The 20,946-nt window shown below is 41.9% G+C and overlaps 1 protein-coding gene and 1 non-coding gene across 3 annotated transcripts in view; one reads left to right on the plus strand and one right to left on the minus strand.

Annotated features, from left to right (window-relative positions):
* Clint1 (clathrin interactor 1) overlaps positions 1 to 20,946 on the minus strand; it is a 65,150-nt gene that overhangs the window by 32,478 nt on the left and 11,726 nt on the right. For both annotated transcript variants that reach the window (XM_004657479.2, XM_004657478.2), the window contains exons 2-3: positions 2,071 to 2,175; positions 1,460 to 1,556 (exon numbers count right to left, since the gene is read on the minus strand). In XM_004657479.2, coding sequence (XP_004657536.2) covers positions 1,460 to 1,556; positions 2,071 to 2,175 — 202 coding nt within the window. The remainder of the gene's footprint in view (positions 1 to 1,459; positions 1,557 to 2,070; positions 2,176 to 20,946) is intronic.
* Positions 17,962 to 18,068, plus strand: LOC123461882. The gene has a single exon (XR_006637940.1). It is a non-coding gene; the product is annotated as a U6 spliceosomal RNA (small nuclear RNA).

The following is a 20,946-nucleotide window of genomic DNA, read 5'->3' on the forward strand; positions in this document are numbered from 1 at the left end:
GGAAAGTGTGGGGGTGGGGAGGGAGGGAATTACCATGGGATATATTTTATAATCATGGAAAATGTTAATAAAAATTAAAAAAAAAAAAAACAAAAAACTTAGCTGTTTACAAAATCTGGCTACACTGAACTTAAAGTGACTGCTAAAGGTTACGTGGTTTCTTCATGAAGCGATGATGCTGTCCTGGAATTAAGAGAGCAGTAAATCTGGTACAGCTTTATGAACACAGTACAAACCACAGGGAATTGTACCTTTTGAATTCTACCTTGTTTGAAACAAACCGCTTAAAGATGATTAGATTTACGAGAAGTATGTAATGAAAGTGTGGGGCACAAAACATCATCCCACTGGTAACTGTCATTTCAGGGTCGCCCTGAATGGCCTAATCCTCACTAAGCAGACCAATCTCATCTCTGACAACTTCAGTCTACCAAATGCTGGGTTACAGCAAGGTAATCCTTGCTATGCCTGGCTTTAATATTTTTTTTTGAAAATATAGCATGCCCAAGAATTAAAAAATGCAAACCAAGCCAACCCCAAGTCTAATTTTAAAAAGCACACATAATTTACAGAAACTAAAAGTACTTCAGGAAACAAGCACCAGAGACAGTATGTGAAAAGGTGGATTCTTAAGGGAGAGCTGAGCGCCGAGCAGCAGCACTGCGCGGCTCCGCAGACAACGTGCTCTACAGCAGCGTTCTGAGAGCAGGAAACGCGACGACGCTCATCACCTGGTGTGAAAGCTAGGTGAAAAGAATCTGGTAAGTTCCGTCAAACTCATAATGTTAGAAAGAAAGACTGTGTGCTTTACAACTTCCAGTTATATTGTCAGCTATAATCCATTTGGGGTGTTACAGTACTATTACAAATTAGGCTACTTTTTACTGAGAGATGACAAATCACATAAAATTTTCAACTCAAATGCTTATTTTTTTTTTTTTGTGTGTGTGTGTGTATGTGTGTGTGTATGAAATTACAGGTACAAAAATTTACATGCACAAGTAAAATTTTAGTAGGAAAAATTAATAGTAAAAATATTCAACATTTAACTGGGTGTGATGGTATGTGCTTTTAGTTCCGGCTGAGGTACAAGATCATTTACTACAGAATGAGTTCAAGGTCAGCCTGGACTAGAGTGAAACCCTGCCTGAAATATTTAAGAACTCGTAGTTTTAAGCACTGTACGGTGAGAACTGCTGTTCATGGTAAATGGGGTGACTAGCGAGCAGCACAGTATGCATAGCTCCTCCGACACACGGAACATGTGACTCCAGGTCCACAGCCACATGACCCTGAGCGCGCCCAATCTCAGAAGGTAAGCAGGGCGAGGCCTGCTTAGCACCTGGATGGAAGAACACACTACTCCAGGATTCGATGCACATCAAAACCACCTGTCTGTATGCCTTGCACCTCACATGGCTGTTTTCATGAAGTTCTTAAAGAAGGCTGACAGTCATACCTTGTAAACTCTTCTCCAGTTCTTTTTGTTGTCTTTTAACATTCGGGACCAAAGCATGTTCATAAGTTCTGGAAATTGTTCATACATAAATGTAGCCCTGAGGGAGAAGAAGTTTTTCTTAAGAGTATGCAATGTGTTAACCTTAACAGTAGATGGCAGGCTTGCTCCAAGTTATCATGTTTGCCCAACCTGCTTAAAAAATTATCTCAATCCGAAAACTTACAGCAACATGTTTCCTAAAAAAATGCCTTTCCTATATTTTATACAATGCCCAGAACAACTGTAAGCCCGGGACTTAATACCATATTCCATAAGCTCTTTGTTCACTGCCACGGTGCCCCAGCTGTTCATTAGGACAGCCATTTTGTATTTCCACTCTAAGTCTTCTATATGCATTCTTCAAAATTTACATGGTAAGTTATAGTTAAGTCTTAAACTTGACAGAAAAACTTTTAAGAAGAAACCCTATGTAAAACTTTCTATACTATTATCTGAATGATTGTGTAATATTTATGTTTGGCAGCTAAATAGTTGAAAACTGACAGAAAGTGCACATTTCTGTATAAAGACACTGCGGTTCTTTCTGCGCTGCTGAGTCAATTATCACTTACTTGGCAATCTCTCCCATGAGCTGCCCAGAAGGTCCCCATGGATCATCATTTGTTGCTTCTCGAACCTTAGACTCGATCTCTGAATAATTCATAACCACATTGGTGCTGCAGAGAAAGAAATGCACGCACATACACACAAAGATTAGCATCAAACCTGAGATGCACATGAAAACTTAATAATGACACTACGGGGTGTCCTAATGAGCTACCTCTCCTGGGTGAGAAGAATACATCCTTGGTGACCAGGCTACCCCAAGGACAGCACAGAACACACTTCAGTTATCTTCATGCAGATTTCACTATTCTATTAGAACATAGATGAGAGATTATATTAGCCCTGGCAGAAGTCCAGCAAAATGGCTTTGGGTCCAGATTAAAAAGGACACTGGACATGCCTGAGTCCATTATGAAACTAAGTCATTACTGGTTTACTTTATATTTCCTATCTGCAGACACTCTGTTCTATTAAGCAAAAGCATGTAAGACTGAAGCCTTACCTATATCACATTTAAAAAAGCAATGATAAATAAAAGATAATAGTTTATAAATGTTTAGAACTACCAAGAACACTTGTAATCTCTTATGTCTTTTTTACATATTATATAATATACATTTTCTGTCATCACATAGTTACTGTAAGCCTTATACTTTTGCTTGCTAGATAATAATCCACTGGGAGACCCTCTTTCTTAAGATTTCTACAATGTTCAAGAATGAGGCCACTAGAAGTCACAAAGATCTGACTTTAATCATTTATATTTTGTGCCTTTGGCAAAATTGTTTTAACTTAATCTAACCTCAGTTTTCTCAACTGTAAAATGGGAAGAAACAGGACAGCATATCAAATGGTTAGCACTGTTTGCCAAACAGGAAGTACTCAATAAATGTTAGCTATATGGATTGGACATGAAAATTTATAAAAGTTAGTATTCTAGTAAGAAGGAATTAGCTTAGGGGCTTGAGAGATGGCTCAGGGGTTAAGGTGCTTGCCTCCAAAGCCTAACAACCCAGATTCAATTTCCTAGTACCCAAGTAAAGCCAGATGCACAAAGTGGAGCATGCATCTGGAGTTTGTTTGCAGTGGTTGGGGTCCCTGGTGTGCTCATTCTTTTTCTGTCTCTCTTCTATCTTTCCATGCTTACAAATGAATGAATAAATAAAGTATTTTTAAAAATCCAAAAAGAAAGAATTAGCTTAGAATAGAATACTTTAAGCCGGGCATGGTGGTGTACACCTTTAATCCCAGCACTTGGGAGGCAAAGGTAGGAGGACCACCATGAGTTCGAAGCCGTTACAGAGTGAATTTCAGGTCAGCCTGGGGTACAGTAAGACCCTACCCTAAAAAGACCAAAACAAACAAACAAGTAAACAAAAACCATTTAAAAATTATGACATGAGGGTTAGAGAGGTGGCTTAACAGTTAAGAGCATTTGCTGACAAGGCCTAATGGCCAGGGTTTGATTCCCCTGTACCCATGTAAATCCAGATGCACAGAGTGGCGCATGTGTATGTCTGGTTGCATTGGCAGGAGGACCTGACATGCCCAATTCCTCCCCTTTCTCTTCTGCTTGAAAATAAATAATAAAGTTTTTTTTTTTTTTTTTTAAATCAAAGCCAGGAATGGTGGCACATGCCTTTAATTCCAGCACTTGGGAGGCAGAGGTAGGAAGATTGCTATGAGTATGAGGCCAGCCTGGGGTAGTGTGAAGCCCTAACTCAAAACACAACAAGAGCAGCAACAACAAAAGAATTAAGACATAAGATGACAAAATGTTTGGTTGGTAAAATGTACTTGGTCATAAATGTGAGAAGAAATAAAGAAACACTACAAATGTGACACACTGTAATATTTATCCAGCATGCATGCCACATGCCAGCCAGATAAATATGAGCAACTGTTACAACAGATGCCTGTGAATATGGCAACCCGAATCTTCCATGTAAAATTAAATTTTAGAAATAATGAAAAAAATTGGAATTTAGTAGCAATTACTCAGATGCTTTCATTTTGCTATCTGGTTCTGTTAGTTATCAAAATGTTCTGTTTCTTAAATAAAGGAGAACTGGTTGAAATAGACACTCAAATCTCTTTAACATAAAGAAACGGAAATTTCAGTTATTGTCTGTCCTTCCATTTGCTCAGATTTAAGGGAGACTGAGAAGGAGGTGTGGGTCCAATCTAAGCAGTGCTGCATCCACACGTGCCCTGTCAGATCACTGAATAGACCTGTTTCTAGCCTGGCTTTCAGAACACTGCTCTACTAAGAGAGAAAGTGCAAAATTTATTCTTTTAATCTTTAAAGAATAAATTTTCATAAAAACCCAGTTAAGGATTCAGTCTACTGACAACTTTACAACTAACATAAAGATACTTCCTCCCTTTAATTTTATCAACAACAAAACCAAAATAAAACCAAGGCAGCCAATAACAGATGTGCAATGGCAGACACCACAAATTGATGGCTTCAGGATGCTTCTGTGTACACTGGAAGCAGAGGAACAAGGGAGGCGCGTGCACACAAACACTAGCGACATAACAACAGCAATTAGGACTAGCATTCTCCCCGCATTTAGTTACTAACAGTGCACCTGGAGTTTCTGCAGTGTTTAATCTGGTGAAGAATAAGATGAAAGGAGTTATCTCAAACTGTATACATGAAATATTTTTACCAGAGCTGTCATGAATGCTGAATAGTACTTTTCTTGTTCAGGGTACAAGGGCCCATGGGTCAATTTGAAAGGTTTTAGCAGCCCTAAGCCTGCATGCTGGAGTGGTATGTTTAGGAAAGGTGGCAGACAGCAAGAAATTGTGAGCATCACCCTATTTCCTTGGGTGAAACAATGGAGCCATTACCGACCCCCAAGTTAGAAAGTGCATCCACAGAAAGGTATGACAGCTGGAGAAAGAAAAACAAAAACCCAACACACCCATGAAGAAAACCAGGCTCTATTTTAAAGTTATTTTTTTTCATTAAAATTATTGCTCTCATAAACTGGAAAGAACTTTTTCAAGATGAGCTCTGATACCATAAAGACTTCCAAAACAAGTATTTTTAAGCTATGCTTAATTCAGAAACAATTGTAAACTAAAACAAAACCAAAGAACACTGGATAGTTTGGCCTCATTCCACATCACTTAAAAATAACAATTTCTAAAAAGGTAGAAATGGCATTTTATACTTTCTTTCCCATGTTTTCTATCACCCTCAATCTATGGCCTGTCATAACATCAGTAACTTTGTAAAAGGGAAACAATACCCTCACTTCAAGAAAGAAAAATTTAAAAAGATTTCCAGATGTGAAAGAAAAAACCAGGGCGTTTTAATTTTTAAAGCTTCCTCTTCTCAGCAGAACTGCCCAAAGAACGACTATTTTCGACACTAGAGGGCGCTCTCAAGTCAGTTTGCGAACCACAAAATCCAAACAAAGGTCTAGAATCTGTTTAACAAAGTTAGAGAATTCACAATACTATAGTAAACAAGTTAGTTTTGGACTTGCACCAATCCTAAATTGAAAAATTTCAAATGATCTGTTCCCACTCCGTTTTAAAAGTTAACGGGCAATCATTATCAACCTTTTGCTAATGGTTGAAAACTCCTTGGATTGAGGCTATTTTCCTTATACTTCCTTTCAATGTAACACTTAAGAAAGCAAGCAAAAATTTGATTGTATACGACTTCAAACTATTTTGCAATAAAGTTAATAGAACTTGTGGGCTGGAGAAATGGCTCAGTGGTTAAAGGCATTTGCTTGCAAAGCCTGCCAGCCTGGGTTCCCAATATCCACGTAAAGCCAGATTAACAAAGTGGTGCATTTATCTGGAGTTTGCAATTGTAAGATGCCCTGGCATTCCCATTCTCTCTCTCTCTGCAAATAAATTATTATTTAAGGCCTGGACTGGTACATGCCTTAATCCCAGGAGGTAGAGAGGTTAAGAGGATCACTGAGTTCGAGGACAGCTATGACTAGAGGGAGAACCCCTACCTCAAAAACACCAAAAAACTTATTGAGAATTTGAAAACAAGACTAGGGAAGTGGCTTAGTGGTAATATTGCTTGCTTGCAAAGCCTACCAAGCTTGGTTAAAATTTTCAGTACCTATGTAAAGCAAGATGGACAAAATAGCATATGTGTCTGGAATTTATTTGCAAGAGATTTTTGGTGTGGCCATCCTCTCTTCTTTCTCAAATAAAACAAAATTAAATTAAAATTATCTGGCTTCCGAGCTGGTGCAAATCTTTAATCCCAGAAGGCAGTGGTAGGAGGATGGAGGCCACCCTGAGACACATGGTGAAACCCTACCTTCAAACAAAAATCTGACTTCCTTAATATGCAACGTTCATTGTTAAAAAATAAAATTGAGGCTGGGCGTGGTGGTGCACACCTTTAACCCCAGCACTTGAGAGGCAGAGGTAGGAGGATTGCTGTGAGTTCAAGGCCAGCCTGGGCTAGAGTGAATCTTGGGCGAGGCTGGGCCACAGTGAGAGTCTGCCTCATAAAGCACTGACAAACACATCCCTCTTTGGAGAGATCTTAGTTACATAGCCTCACACAGGTCTCAAACTTGTCATTCTCTTGCCTCAACCTCGTGTGTGCTGGGACCACAGGTGTGCATGTGCCATTGAATCTGGCTTATACTTTGTTCTTTAGCTAGCTCTGTCAGAAGTACATACATACAATCTGATGAATAAAACAGTGACTTTCCTGCCAGGCTTTGAGGAAGGATGGAAGCCCTGAAGACCTTTTTCATGTTGTTTACTTTCAGAATGCTTCTGGGTATTCAAAGATCAAGTTTACTATAAATGGGTAGCAAAAAATATTTTTTAATTTGCATTTTTTAATATATGTGTGTGGAGGGGGGACCTCTTGCCCCTGCGAATGAACACCAGATGTCTGCACAACTTTTTACATCTGGCAAAGTGGGTGACTTAGGAGTTGAACCCTCATCGCAGGCTTTGCAAACAAGCACTTTAACTGCAATGACATTTTCCTAGCCCCACCAAAGATACTGTCTAAACATGGTACAGATAGAGAACTGTGTCAAGCCCAGATTCAAGCTACCTGCTTCTCTTGACATTCAAGTTACAGGAAAAAAACTGGGCATGGTGATGCACGCCTTTAATCCCAGTACTCTGGGAGGCAGAGTAGTAGGATGGCTGTGAGTTCAAAGCCACCCCGAGATTACATAGTGAATTCCAGGTCAGCCTGGCTCAAGTGAGAGCTTACCTCAACAAACAAACAAACAAACAAACAAAAAACTACAGAAATATGTTGTGTTCAAAACATTGCTCCCAACTCCTGCTGAAATCCAGCTGTTCTGAGTCACGAGTGGGAAGGACAGAAGGCCATTCCTGCACTAGTTCTGGAAGCAAATTCCCTGCTTCGTCCTGAGCGAAGCTGCCCCTTGTGTCAGGGCCAGTCCAGCAACCACCACCGGTGCAGCTGGCGGACTAGAGGGTGCAACCACTCTTGAATAGTGAAAGTGCTAAGGCTCAATGTTCTTGCAATCTTAGATCAAAACTTCCAGTGGTATTTGTTGTACTACTTACAGCTAAAGTAACAAAAGAAATCTCACAAAACTATTTTCTATAAAACTTATTTTTCAGCTAGGCATGGCAATACGTGTTTGTAATTCCAGAACTTGGGAGGTTGAGGAAGGAGGATCAGGAGTTCAAGGTTAACCCTGAGAAGCAGAAGACAGCCTGGACTACAACGTATCTTACCCTCCTCCCAAAAAAACCCCACAAATACGCACACACATATGGAGTGGCCAATACTTAGAATCACCAAAGTTCTTACTTTTCAATGAGAGGCTTGTACTTACTTTGCTGACCTATACAGGTTTGTCAGTTCAAACTATGGCCAAACTTGCTATGTTCCTTTCTTACTTTGGGTAAAGACTTGGAGTTTTATTGATAATGTTTATATATGTATATGCTTTGATAATATTCACCCCTCATTACCTTCTCTGGCCTTCCATCTCCTCCTGCTACTACTGAACCCCTTCTTTTTATTTTAAACCAAATATTTTGGTTTGTAAGTAGCCAGTTTCTTTTCTTTTCTTTTTTTTAAAATTTCTTTGAGGGGAGAGAAAGAGCAGATAGAGAGAATGGACATGCTAGGGCCTCTAGCCACTGGAAATAAACTCCAGACACAACATGTTCTACTTTGTGCATCTGGCTTTATGTGGGCACTGCGGAACTGAACCTGGATCCTTAGGCTTGACAGGCAAGTGCCTTAACAGCTAAGCCATCTCTCCAGCCCCTAATCCCCCCCTTTCTTCCAAGCCTGTCCCACTTATATTTTGATGTCTGTTTTTGTGACCCATGGAGTCTAATTAGGGCTGCTTGCATGTGCATGGGTGGGGCTGTTAACCACAGCATGGGCTCTGACCAGAGGCTGCACCACTGAACATGGGAACATGCTAAGACTGTCACCCTCACTACTAGCACTAGTGGTGACACTTTACACACACACACACACACACACACACACACACACACACACACACACAGAGTTGTGACCAGAGCCCTGGAGTTAGAGAACAAAGCGGAGCTGTGAGGGGATAACAGTGATTGGCTTGCCTAAGTGCTTCATTCCAGCCAAGCATACAGAGCTGGGTTACCGTACGTTATACATAATTCCTTATCGCAAACTTTCTCGACTTCTGCTAAGTGCATGTGTACGCAATTCATGCTCATATGTGTTCAAAGGTGCATGTGGAGGTTATAGGTCGACGTAGGATGTCTTTCTTACTCTATTACTCCCCACCGTTGTGGTGGTTGGTTCAGGTGTCCCCATAAACTTAGGTGCTCTGGATGCAAGGTTCCCCAGCTGATGGCAATTGGAAATTGAAGCCTCCTGGAGGCGATGTACTGTGAGGGCGGGCTTATGGGTGTTGTAGCCAGTTTCTCCATGCCAGTGTTTGGCACATTCCCCTGTTGCTATTGTTCAACTGATGTTGGCAAGGGGGTGATGTCCACCCTCTGTTCATGCTATCGTTTTCTGTGCCATCATGGAGCTTCCCTTTGAGCCTATAGGCCAAAATACACTCTATTTTTTCCCAAAAGCTGCTCTTGGTCAGGTGATTTCTGCAGCAATGTGAACCTGATTGCAGTAATCTTGCTTATTGAGGTGATTGGGGGGGAGGTCTCTCTCACTGAATCCAGAGCTCACCCATTTGGCTAGACTAGCTAGCAAGCTCTGGGGATCCTCCTATCTCTGCTTTCCTACTGCTGGGATTATAAGTGCATGTGGCGCTACCCAGTTTTAATGTGGGTGTGGCGAACTAAACTCAGCTCTTCATGCTGGCAAGGCAGAGCATTGAGCCACCTCACCAGTCTCCAGATGGTTTTCCCTCCAGATATTTTGAACAGTAAGTCTTGCAAGTACCTACTGTATTTTAGAAAGTATTACACAGTAGTAAATGTAATACAAAAGAAATATAACCTTTTACCAGCTGACATTAACTGATTATATAAAACAGTATTTTCTCTTCTGTTCTCTAAAACTGCCAATTACACACTGGATCATAAATAGCCTCTCAAAAATTTTCAAGCTTAAAAACAAATATTACAAGCTAAGCATGGTGGCTTATGCTTTGCAATTGTAGCATTTGGGTGACTGAGGCAGGCGAATCACAAGATGAAGAAAGAAAAACAACAAGAGAAAAGGAAAGAAAAAAAATTCATATCCCAATAATTTTTAATTTGTCCTTTGAGGAATTATTCCTCCTCTGCTTATAGAAGAGTTAAACTAATGCTCTAGGAAATTACACTACTGATTCAACATCAGTTTGGAGATTCCCAAATTGGCCAAACTGATATCTAAATTTTCTTAGATTCACAAACACCTATGATATGCTCTTCACTTAGTATGAAGTTGTTCTAAGATATAACTATAATTAGGTATCGAGATTGTTTCCTAAAATGCCACCATTATCAAAATCATTACTTTGTAAAGTTTAAGGTTAGAGAAGAATACACAGAATGTACAGGCTTGAGGAAGTCAAAGCCACAGATTCAGTCTCAAGGGATGAACAATGCCCCAGGATCACTGAAGTGATGTGAAATTACAGAAGCAACAACTAATTTCAAGTAAAGAGTCATCAAATGTTTATAGTTCCTTAAAGTTTTTTGGGAAACACTAGACATCATATAAAGTCATTTTAATTCCTCAAAAATACAGGAATTTATCAAAACCAAAAAAATTTAGACCAAGACAACAGTGAGATTTCTTCTCCTTCAAGACTTACTTAATTCACTTTCCCAAGATGTACCAACTTCTTTACATGTGTGAACATGTCTGCAGATGTATGTCCACATGTGAGTGTGGAGGCCAGGTCAAGACCAGGTGTATTCTACCTCATTTAGAGACAGGGCATTTCACTGGACCCAGGAGAACTCACTGTAACAAGCTAGCAAGCAAGCCCCAGGAATTCTGTCAGCCTCCCCAGAGCTGGGATTACAAGCACATACCACCATGCCTGGCTTTTATGCAGATGCTGGGGACCCAAATTCGGGTCTTCATGCTTATGTGGCAAGAACTGAGCCATCACCCCGGCCCTAGGTATCACTTATCTGATTGCTATTAATGCTGCCTTAAATTGGCTAGTTTTCAAGGAAATGGTTTAGGTAGTTTAGGTAACAGATGTGTAAAGAGAACATCCTGATGTCAACAATTAAACTGTGCCCTGTGGGAGGAGAAACTGAAATGATTCCCCTCTCCTTGTAACTCCAGTGGTTAGCAATGCTAAACCAACAACTGATTACATTACATTAGTGGGGTGTGAGCTTGTCTCTAGTATATGCCTACTGAACAAATCACTAGTGTCTTCTTTTCTTCATTTAAAGGTCCCCATGCTACTGTGACAGCAACTAAATGACATGTGTAAAGCATTTAGCACAGTTTTCTGGCGTAAGTTTTGGGCTATCTTCTACCTAGATATGGCCCCTGCTATGGTCTGAATATGAAACGCCTCCCACCGGGTCATGTGTTAAGCCCTGTTGTCTCCTGCTGGTGGCAGTACTATGTGAGGTTATGGGGACTGCAGGAAACAGGGCCTACTAGAGGAAGCCAGTCTCTCTGGAGCAGATCCTAGGCTGTAGGGGACCCTATCCCCGGCCCCTTCCACTCTCTCTGCTTGCTAATTACCTGTTAATGAACTACTCTAATTCTTCCCTATGATGGACTGACACCTCTGAAGCCCTGAGCCAAAATACCCTTCCTCCTTGGTATGTCAGGCTACACAGACAGCAAGACTGACATAAAGCTCCTTAAGGGTAGACTGGTGTAACATGTATGTGACGATTAAGGGTAGATGGCATAGCACGTTATGTGATACTAAGCTTGACTACCTGGGAGGGAGGAACAGAAGCTGGAAGAATAGCTTAGCTGTAGGTAGGGGACAAGGACCAGGGCTCAAGGCTTCAACCCTTATCACCCAAACCAACACCACCCGAAGCAGCAGAACTTTGAGCTTTCAGAGTAAGTCCATAAATTCACTGAGTCTTGTGGCTGAACAATGAGTTAGTAAGTGTGATGATGTCTAGTTAGCATACCATGTGTGCTTTCCAAGAAGAGAAACCATCATGCTGGGAGGTGTCTGTCACCTACCAGGTCCTGATAGCACCTGAGGAAGCCCTTCTGCTCTCTCTGCTTACAATGATGACCTGGGCAGGTTTTTAGAACAGCAGTGTCAACACAGGCTAGTCTCATGACATGGAAGAGTTGCCATATTGTTGGGCACTGGGAGATGTGGTATCTGAGGCTAGCAAAAGAGGAGAGCACCTCATGCACTAAGCAAAAGCAGGGAAACAATATCACGCCACACTGCTGGGAACAAGGTGGCAAAACAACACAAAGACAAGTCTACAAAACTCCTTTCTGCCACAGAAAATGAGCTCTCCCAAAGCAAAATTATCTACTTATAATAACTACATAAAATATTCATGTACATTAAAACAAAAATGACGACAACAGCTAGAGGGGTGTGAGAAGCCACCAATTTGTTTTAAAACTTGTGAATATTTTTTACTTATGCAAGGAAAAACACTTTTTGTTTGTTTTGTTTTGAGGTATGGTTTCACTCTAGCCCAGGCTGACCTGAAATTCACTATAGAGTATCAGGGTGGCCTCGAACTCATGGCGATCCTCCTACCTCTGCCTCCTGAGTGCTGGGATTAAAGGAGTGTACCACCATGCCCAGCCACTTAACCATTTTTTTTTTTAAAGAGAGAAAATTGTATTACAACTTTTCTCCATATGCTATGGCCGTGTGGCACGGTTGGGCAGGTCTCACTGTACTGGGCATCATCTCAGCCTCACTGACACAGAACGGCTTTGCTCTGCAAAAGGAAGGGCATGGAGCTTCTCTCTGTCCCTTGTCTATGGTCAGAACACTGCAGTTGCACCAGGACACTATTCCCTAGGGATGCCACACATAGTCCCAAACTATGTCTGCTTTCAGCTTTTTAAAAAAATTTTATGTTTCTTGGTAGCCTTCAAGATCTTTAATTTTAGTTCCCACAGCAATGGTAATCAAAATAATGTTCTGTGAAAATGCTGTCAGGGACATGGGAAAAGGATACTATGGAGAGGCTTGAGCAATACCAGCCAAACCCCTCCCCACAAAAACAATAACAAAAAACCCTATCTGATTACTGCAACACTTCTCATAGACTAATATTCTAGTAGCCTATCATTTCTAATACTTTTGGGACAATGTACCTTATTCCTGGAATGTATCATGGGTGTCCCAAGCAACCCACTTCAGGTTGGACTACTCTAAAGACAAATTGCTCACGGTACTTTCTGTCAGCTCACCATCCCCCATCCCCCAGGTAGGGCCTGGGCTCACTCTAGCCCAGGCTGACCTGGAAGTCATTATTTAGTCTCAGGGTGGCCTTGAACTCACAGTGGTCCTCCTCCCTTGGCCTCTTGAGTTCTAGGATTAAAGGTGTGCACCACCACGCCCAGTCAGCTCCTGTTCTTACTTTCAGCTCTGCTGTCTTCTACTCTTTAAGTCTTTTTTTATAAAAAAATTTTATTTATTTATTTATTTGAGAGCGACAGACACAGAGAGAAAGACAGATGGAGGGAGGGAGAGAGAATGGGCGCGCCAGGGCCTCCAGCCTCTGCAAACTAACTCCAGATGCGTGCGCCCCCTTGTGCATCTGGCTAACGTGGGACCTGGGGAACCAAGCCTCGAACCGGGGTCCTTAGGCTTCACAGGCAAGTGCTTAACCGCTAAGCCAACTCTCCAGCCCTACTCTTAAGTCTTTACTGCCATGTTTTGAGCTATTCAAAAGGCAAGTTCTCAGCCTTCTAGCCGGCCTTGAATCTCATGTATCTTGGTGTATTTAAGCCCCAGTTGTTATTCACCACTGATCACTCTCCTGCCTTGCTCATTTTTGTATTTTTTTAAACTGATACACAATTGTACGTGAGGCACAGCCTCATGTTTTGATAAGTATATGCCCTGTAAATTAATCAGAGCACTTAGCGTATCCAACACCACATACATTGGCCATCTTTGTGGTAAGATGTTCAAAGGCCTCTTTTCTAGCAATGTTGAAACCTTCAATACATTATTAGTCAAGTTATCCCACTAAGCAATAGTTCAGAGCAACTGACTTCTCTTAACTATATCTTTTGTTACTGATGTTCTTGTATTTGCTGACTGACTGTACTGAGTTTTGAACTTAGGGCCTCATACATGCTAGGCAAGGGCTCATCACTGAGTATATTCCCCAAAACCTTGGTTTTGAGACAGAGTCTCATTGCATAACTAAACCTTTATTTGGAACTTGCTATACATGGCCCAGACTGGTCTCAAATTTACAATACACCTGTACCCAACTCTTGGGATTCTGGAATTACAGAAGTATGCCACCCTGTCCTGAGCTCCATCTTTGTAGCAATGTCCCCATTTTTCCTATCATTTTCCTCTCATTGTTCCTAGCTTCTGGTGCCCACTATTCATTCTACTCTGCTTTGATTGCATCAGCTTGGGGAGATCTGACAGAGCAAGATAATGAGGCATTTGTCTCTGTCCATCTAATTTACTTAGCAGGTCCTCAAGTGTCATCTGTGTTGCCTTAAAAAATACTTTTTTGGGGGCTGGAGAGATGGCTTAGTGGTTAAGCACTTGCCTGTGAAGCCTAAGGATCCCAGTTCAATGCTCGATTCCCCAGAACCCATGTTAGCCAGATGCACAAGGGGTGCACGCATCTGGAGTTCCTTTGCAGTGGCTGGAGGGCCTGGCGCCCATTCTCTCTCTATCTGCCTCTTTCTCTCTCTGTCTGTCACTCTCAAATAAATAAATAAAAATAAACAAAAAAATTTTAAAAACTTTATTTTTATTTATGAGGCAGAGAGCACACACACGCATGCCAGCCACTGCAAATGAATGTCAGACGAATGTGCCACCATGTGCGTCTGGCTTACAGGGTACTGGGAACTGAACCTGGATCCTTAGGCCATCAGATGTGCTTGTGGTGACTTGGTCCATCAAATGCAGCCCTTATCAACAAAGTTTAATTTATCACTGCACACAACAGCACTGCATGCTATTTAGAAGACAGGGAAGTATTCTCACTGACTGTGAAGGCATTTCCATACCTTGGGAATGCCTCACACATCACCTGCTGTGCTGCATAATCCGTCTTCCACTTCCTGTTACATTGGCAGCTGATGTATGAAGGACTCAAGTTTACTATTTTCCTGTCAATTAATTTTCCTTTATTCATTCGTTTGTTTTGAGACAGGGTCTTGTAGCTAAGGCTGAAGTCAAATTCTTTATGTAGCCGAGGATAACCTTGAACTTCTGATGCTCCTGCCTCTGTATTCAGAGTGCTACGATTGCAGGTATGCACCACACCTGGTCTATACGATGCCGGAGATCAGACTCATACTGGCAGATACCATGGAAATGGTTCACAGACCACTTTTTGCTCATCAACATCACTAGTGCCTGTGTACTTAATGGCCCAACACGACCCTTCTTTGTCTCATGTGACTTAGCGTAAGTCCAATGTTGGACATCCTTCACATAAATGAGCTCAACAGTATCTTGGAACTGGGAGTGGAAGGGAAGCAACGTAGAGGAGACTGACGTGTATAACCGGAAGAACACACAGGCACATGCTGGGATAAACACTGCCATCCCCCCACTGCTGTGGTCAGCTTCACGCTGCTGGCACAAAGCACCCAACAGAAGAGCTTATAGGAGGAAAGGGCTTACTCTGGCTTACAGACTTGAGGGGAGGCTCCACGATGACAGAGGAAACCGTGGCACGAACAGAGGCTGGATATCACCTCCTGGCCAACATCAGGTGGGCAACAGGAACAGGTGAATGTGGCAGGCACTGACAAGGGAAAGCTGTCTGTAACACCCATAAGCCCGCCCCCCAAAAATACCTCCTCCAGGAGGCACCAACTTCTAAATTGCCATCGACTGAGGGTCAAACATTTAGAACACATAAGCTTATGAGGGACATCTGAATCACCCCCCCCCCATGCACATGCACACACACTTTCATGGGAGGGGTACATGTTGCTCAGTAGGTAGAGTATTTGCCTAACATGCATGGGTAAGTCCTATGTATGAGCCTCAGTGCCACATTCAAGTGAGGTGTGGTGGCACATACCTGGCTTGAAGCTGGGAGAGGGTGGCAGCAGGAGGATCGAAGCTCAATCTGATTTAAGTTTGAAGTCAGCCTGGGATACACACACATTCTCTCTCTCATGGAAAACTTCCAACCCCAGGTCATCTGGGGCAAGTGTCTGATTTATTAATTTACTCTATCATCTGGAATTACCTCACTGATCCCTAGCAAACCCTTACAAGGTTAACTTGATGTAAGACTTGTGCCCCACAGAACCATCTAAGAACTGACTAGTAAAAGACACTTAGTAAAGCGCTTGCCTGGCAAGCACAAGACTTGCATTCCCTCCCGGCACCCACATAACGAGCAGAGTATGGTGGCATGCACTTGTAACCCCAGCTCTGGGAGGTGGAGACCGGGCTTCCGGAGGCTCCCTGGCCAGCCAGTCTAGCCACGGACAGTGCTCCTGAAGTTGTCTTTTGGCAGCCACACGTACACTCACATGTGTGCCTGTACACACACACACTTTTTAAAAAACACATCAAACATCCTCCTACTTGTGGCTCAGTGTCATACATACACGATGGGGAAGCCATGGTGTATTTCACTTTTAAAGACCTCATCCACTTACACGCGTGCATATCGCATGGCTGAGACCTCGTCCACTTACATGTGTGCACACTGCATGGCTGAGACCTCATTCACTTACGTACAAATATTGGAACTGGGTCTCTGCTTTGCTGTTACTAGAAAGCTATGGGAAGCCAAGGCTGCCTGTGTGATCTAATTCTTGTGCCTTCCCTCAGAAGCAGAGGCATATGATGCTCTTGCACAGCACAACCATATTTAATGTTTACCATTTTAACACATAAAACTCTAATGGTGCAGGCAATAGCCTAAGCCACTTGCAATTTATTTAATCCTCCAAACACCTCTAAGAGCTAAGTACTATTTTGATGTCTATTTGTGTGTGTGTGTGGTTTTTCGAGGTATGACCTCACTCTAGCCCACACTAACCTGCAATTCACTATGTGGTCTCAGGGTAGCCTCGAACTCAAGATGATCCTCCTACCTTTACCTCCCAAATGCTGGGATTAAAGGTGTGCACCACCATGCCCGGCTTAAGATGTTTATTTTACAGGACAAAATGAGGCACAAAGAGGTTAGGTATCTCATGAAAGGTCACATAACCATTTTATGATATACAGAGGACTTGCACTCAGAGATAATTCTCTTGGTATGTTAAAATCATGACTGCAACCATTAGCCCCATCTACTACTTTTTCCTGCTGATCACTATATAACTCAGAACCAAGAGTAAGCCACAAAATTGCGACTTCATTCCCTTGCTTCTTAAAATCCTGTACAAGCCATTTATTCCACTTACAACAAATCCAAATTTCACAAAAATGACAGAAAAATCTAGAGCTACTCTTCGGTGCCCCACCAGGCAGTTCTGACTGTGCACACTTGGCACCCTTGCTCCCTCCATGCACCGCACTTTTCAATCTTCAGGGAAACGCCACACCCTCCGAAGGATGTCTGCGGGCCCTCCACGTGGACAGCCTTGCTCAGCACTGCTGGCTTCAGGTACTTCGCACAGCATGTGCACAGTATGGCACTGTTTTTTGCCTGCCTCTCTACCTAGTTTGGTTTGCAACTCAAAAACCTTCAAGAGATCCAGATAACAAATATTCATTAAGGACCATTACTAGATAAGCTATCAGGTATGTAACAACACTTGGTGAGGTGGGCATTTGAGATACAATATATACACTGAATCTGAGTTTCTCATTAGAGATCATATGAGCATTATGCACATACCTAAGAAGTGGGGGGAGCAGCCCAATGACAAAACACTTAGTGTGAGAGGCCCTAGGTTTGCTCATTAGCACCACACCCCCACAATGAGACTATTATAATGACCATGTATTCTAAAAATTCATTCTTGAGGTTCAATCTAAACATGATCACTTATATTTCACTATTTTCAAATGATTCTTTACAAAATCTCAGGAGACAAAAGGGTACTGCCTATTTTAAATTTAGAGACTGTGGCATTCCTCCAACGAATTTCTTGAGCTTTTCAACTTCGTTTTTTTTTTGTTGTTGTTTGCCTTTTGAGACAAATACTCGTGTTGCTGAGGCTGGCCTCAAACTTACAACGTAGCCAACCACGGATGAGCCTGCTCTTCCAAGTCTCCATCTCTTCAGGGCTATGGTTACATGTGCAATGACACACCCGGCTCAAGTTCTCCTAGTCTAATGTCAAAATTAAGAAACTAGTGCTCGCTTCAGCAGCACAGATGCTTAAAAAAGAATGATGCAGAGAAGATCAGCATGACCCCTCTGCAAGGATGGCACACAAATTCATGAACTGTTCCATTAAAAAAAATTAAGAAACTATAGTTACATTGGCCATGGTGCACAAGCCAATAATTTCAACACTCAGTGGAGGGAGGAAGATGCTCAGTTCAAGGCCAGTCTAGGTTGTGTAGTGAGAATCCACAACTCTTATGCTTTAGCAGTATCCTGAGTGTTGACATTTGCATTTATTTATTTATTTACTTACTTATTTGTTTGAGAGAAAAAAAGTATGGGCACACAGGTCCTCCTGTCACTGCAAACGAATTCCAGATGCATGTGTAACTTGTGTGTCTGGCTTTATATGAGTACTAGGGAATTGAATCCAGGCCATTAGGCTTTACAAGCAAGTGCCTTTAACCACTGAGGCATTTCTCCAGTCTAAGACTTGCATTTTTAATTGACAGAGGGATCGCTGTGAGTTTGAGGTCTCCCTGAGACTACATAGTGAATTCCAGGTCAGCCTGGGCTAGAGTGGACCATACCTCAAAAAAAAACGGGGGGGGGGGGGGGTGGCTGGAGAGATGGCTTAGCGGTTAAGCGCTTGCCTGTGAAGCCTAACGACCCCAGTTCAAGACTCGATTCCCCAGGACCCACGTTAGCCAGATGCATGCGTCTCGAGTTCATTTGCAGTGGCTGGAGGCCCTGGCGTGCCCATTCTCTCTCTCTCTCTATCTGCCTCTCTCTATCATTCTCAAATAAATAAATAAAAATGAACAAAAAAATTTAAAAAAAGATTTTGTATTTCAAATGAATTATGTTTAACCTAATATATTCCAAGATTTTCTTTAGATAAATTAAATTCTTACATAAATTTCAAAGATTCTTACACTTCTGTTTGCTAGATAAAGTGCTAGCATATAGCATTCCAATCAGAATGCTGCTGCTGTAATTGAGACATTTCAATCACTGCACAATCAGCTGCTCATACGAACAATTCAGAAGCTAAAGGAGGCTAGAATACAACAGAAGTGTGTCAATTCCAGGTAAAAGACAGTTACAGGAAACAGTACTGAGAAGAATACATTCTATGAGACCACTGTATTGACATTATCGGAATGAATAGACATGGTTTGATTTTTTTTAATTAATTTTTTTTGAGGTAAGGTCTTACTCTAGCTCAGGCTGACTCACTTTATAGCCCCACGATGGCCTCAAACTCACAGTAATCCCCCTATCTTTGCCTCTCCAGTGCTAGGACTAAAGACGCCACCACACCTGGCTTTGTTGTCATTGTTTTGTTTTTCAGGGCAGGGTTTCACTCTGGCCCAGGCTGTCCTGGAATCCATTATGTAGTCTCAGAGTGGCCTCGAACTCATGGTGATCCTCCTACCTCTGCTTCCTGAGTGCTGGGATTAAAGGTGTGCATACCATGCCCGGATTACACCTGTTTTTTAATTAATTAATTTTAATTAATTAACGGGGGGGGTCAATTTTTGGCTGCTCATACTCAAGAAAGTCAGGTATAGTGGTGCATGCCTATAATCTTGGCACTGGGAAGTGGAAGCAGGAGAATCAGGAGTCCAATGTCATCTAGTTACTAGGTGAGCTCAAAGCCAGCCTAGGTTACATGAGACCCTGTTTTAAAAAACTAAGATGAGGCCTGGAGAGATGGCTTAGCAGTTAAAGTGCTTGCCTGCAAAGCCAAAGGACCCAGGTTCAATTCCCCAGGATCTATATAAACCAGATGTACAAGGTGGCACATGTCTCTGGAGTTTGTTTGCAGTGGCTACAGGCCCTGGCATAACCATTCTCATTCTCTCTCTCTATAAATAAGTAAAACTTAAAATGTAAACTCTTACCTTTGGAAGAAAAATCTAAAAGCACTAATTTTGAGGTCTTAACAAAAGTCATATAATTCTTCTAAAAGGAAAGGCAATATCCTACATGCCACAGCATATGGAAATTTTATCTTTATGGACACCAATGGCTTATAGTATAGTTTAAGTATATCACTTAATGTTCTCACTTCTGTCTAGTTACATTCACATGCAACCATTTCTCAAACCCATATCCTCAACGTTTTTGACATGAAGGCTGGCAAGTTCTCAAAATAATTCTATTCTTCCAAGTTATTTCATTGGGACACGTGGTTGGATAGATCATAAGCAAGGACTCACTGCTATGACGGCATGTGCCGGCCACCACGTGGGTGATCTCGTAAGCAAGCCTATGTCACAGACTTTCCTCAAGTTTAATAGCACAGATGGTATTCTCAGCCAATCCACGCTCGGAACACGGGATCTTCTTCAAGATGTGTTTGCCCTCTGCTTTTTTGCAGCACTTTCAGTGCCCACGTGTGCACACTCTCCTCTAGCATGCCCTACTCCTTTGTGTGCAGCTTTACACCACCACAGAGCCCCCCCCCCAAACCTGACGTCTGCCTCACACCACTGTGCAGCACTCTACAGGGCTTGGGGTAGGGATTTAACTATCCCCCTTTACAAAGCATCGTTAAGATTACTAAGGATATCAGTAATGTTTGTTGAGCTATTGTGTAACATTTAAATATTAACAATCTATTCACATCACATACCCCAACAGGTAGATAAGGGTCTAAGGGTATTTCTAAGTGGTCAATTTTGAATATATAAAAAAAATTAGGATGGGGCTGGGGAGATGGCTCAACAGGTAAAGATGCTTGCTTGTAAAGCCTGCTGGCCTCAGTTCAATTTCCCAGTGCCCATGTAAAACCAGATGCACAAAGTGGCACATGCATCTGGAGTTTATTTGCAGTGGCAGGAGGCCCTGGCATGCCATGCTCATTCTCTCCTTGAAATAAAAATATTTCTAAAAAATTAGTAGTTGTATATAAATCAAATTAATATAACACAGCACCACTGGCATATTTTTAAATATATTTTATTTCTATTTATTTATTTATTTGACAGAGGAAGAGAGAATGG

The sequence above is a fragment of the Jaculus jaculus genome, chromosome 6, assembly GCF_020740685.1.
Source record: "Jaculus jaculus isolate mJacJac1 chromosome 6, mJacJac1.mat.Y.cur, whole genome shotgun sequence".
Lineage (NCBI taxonomy): Eukaryota > Metazoa > Chordata > Mammalia > Rodentia > Dipodidae > Jaculus > Jaculus jaculus.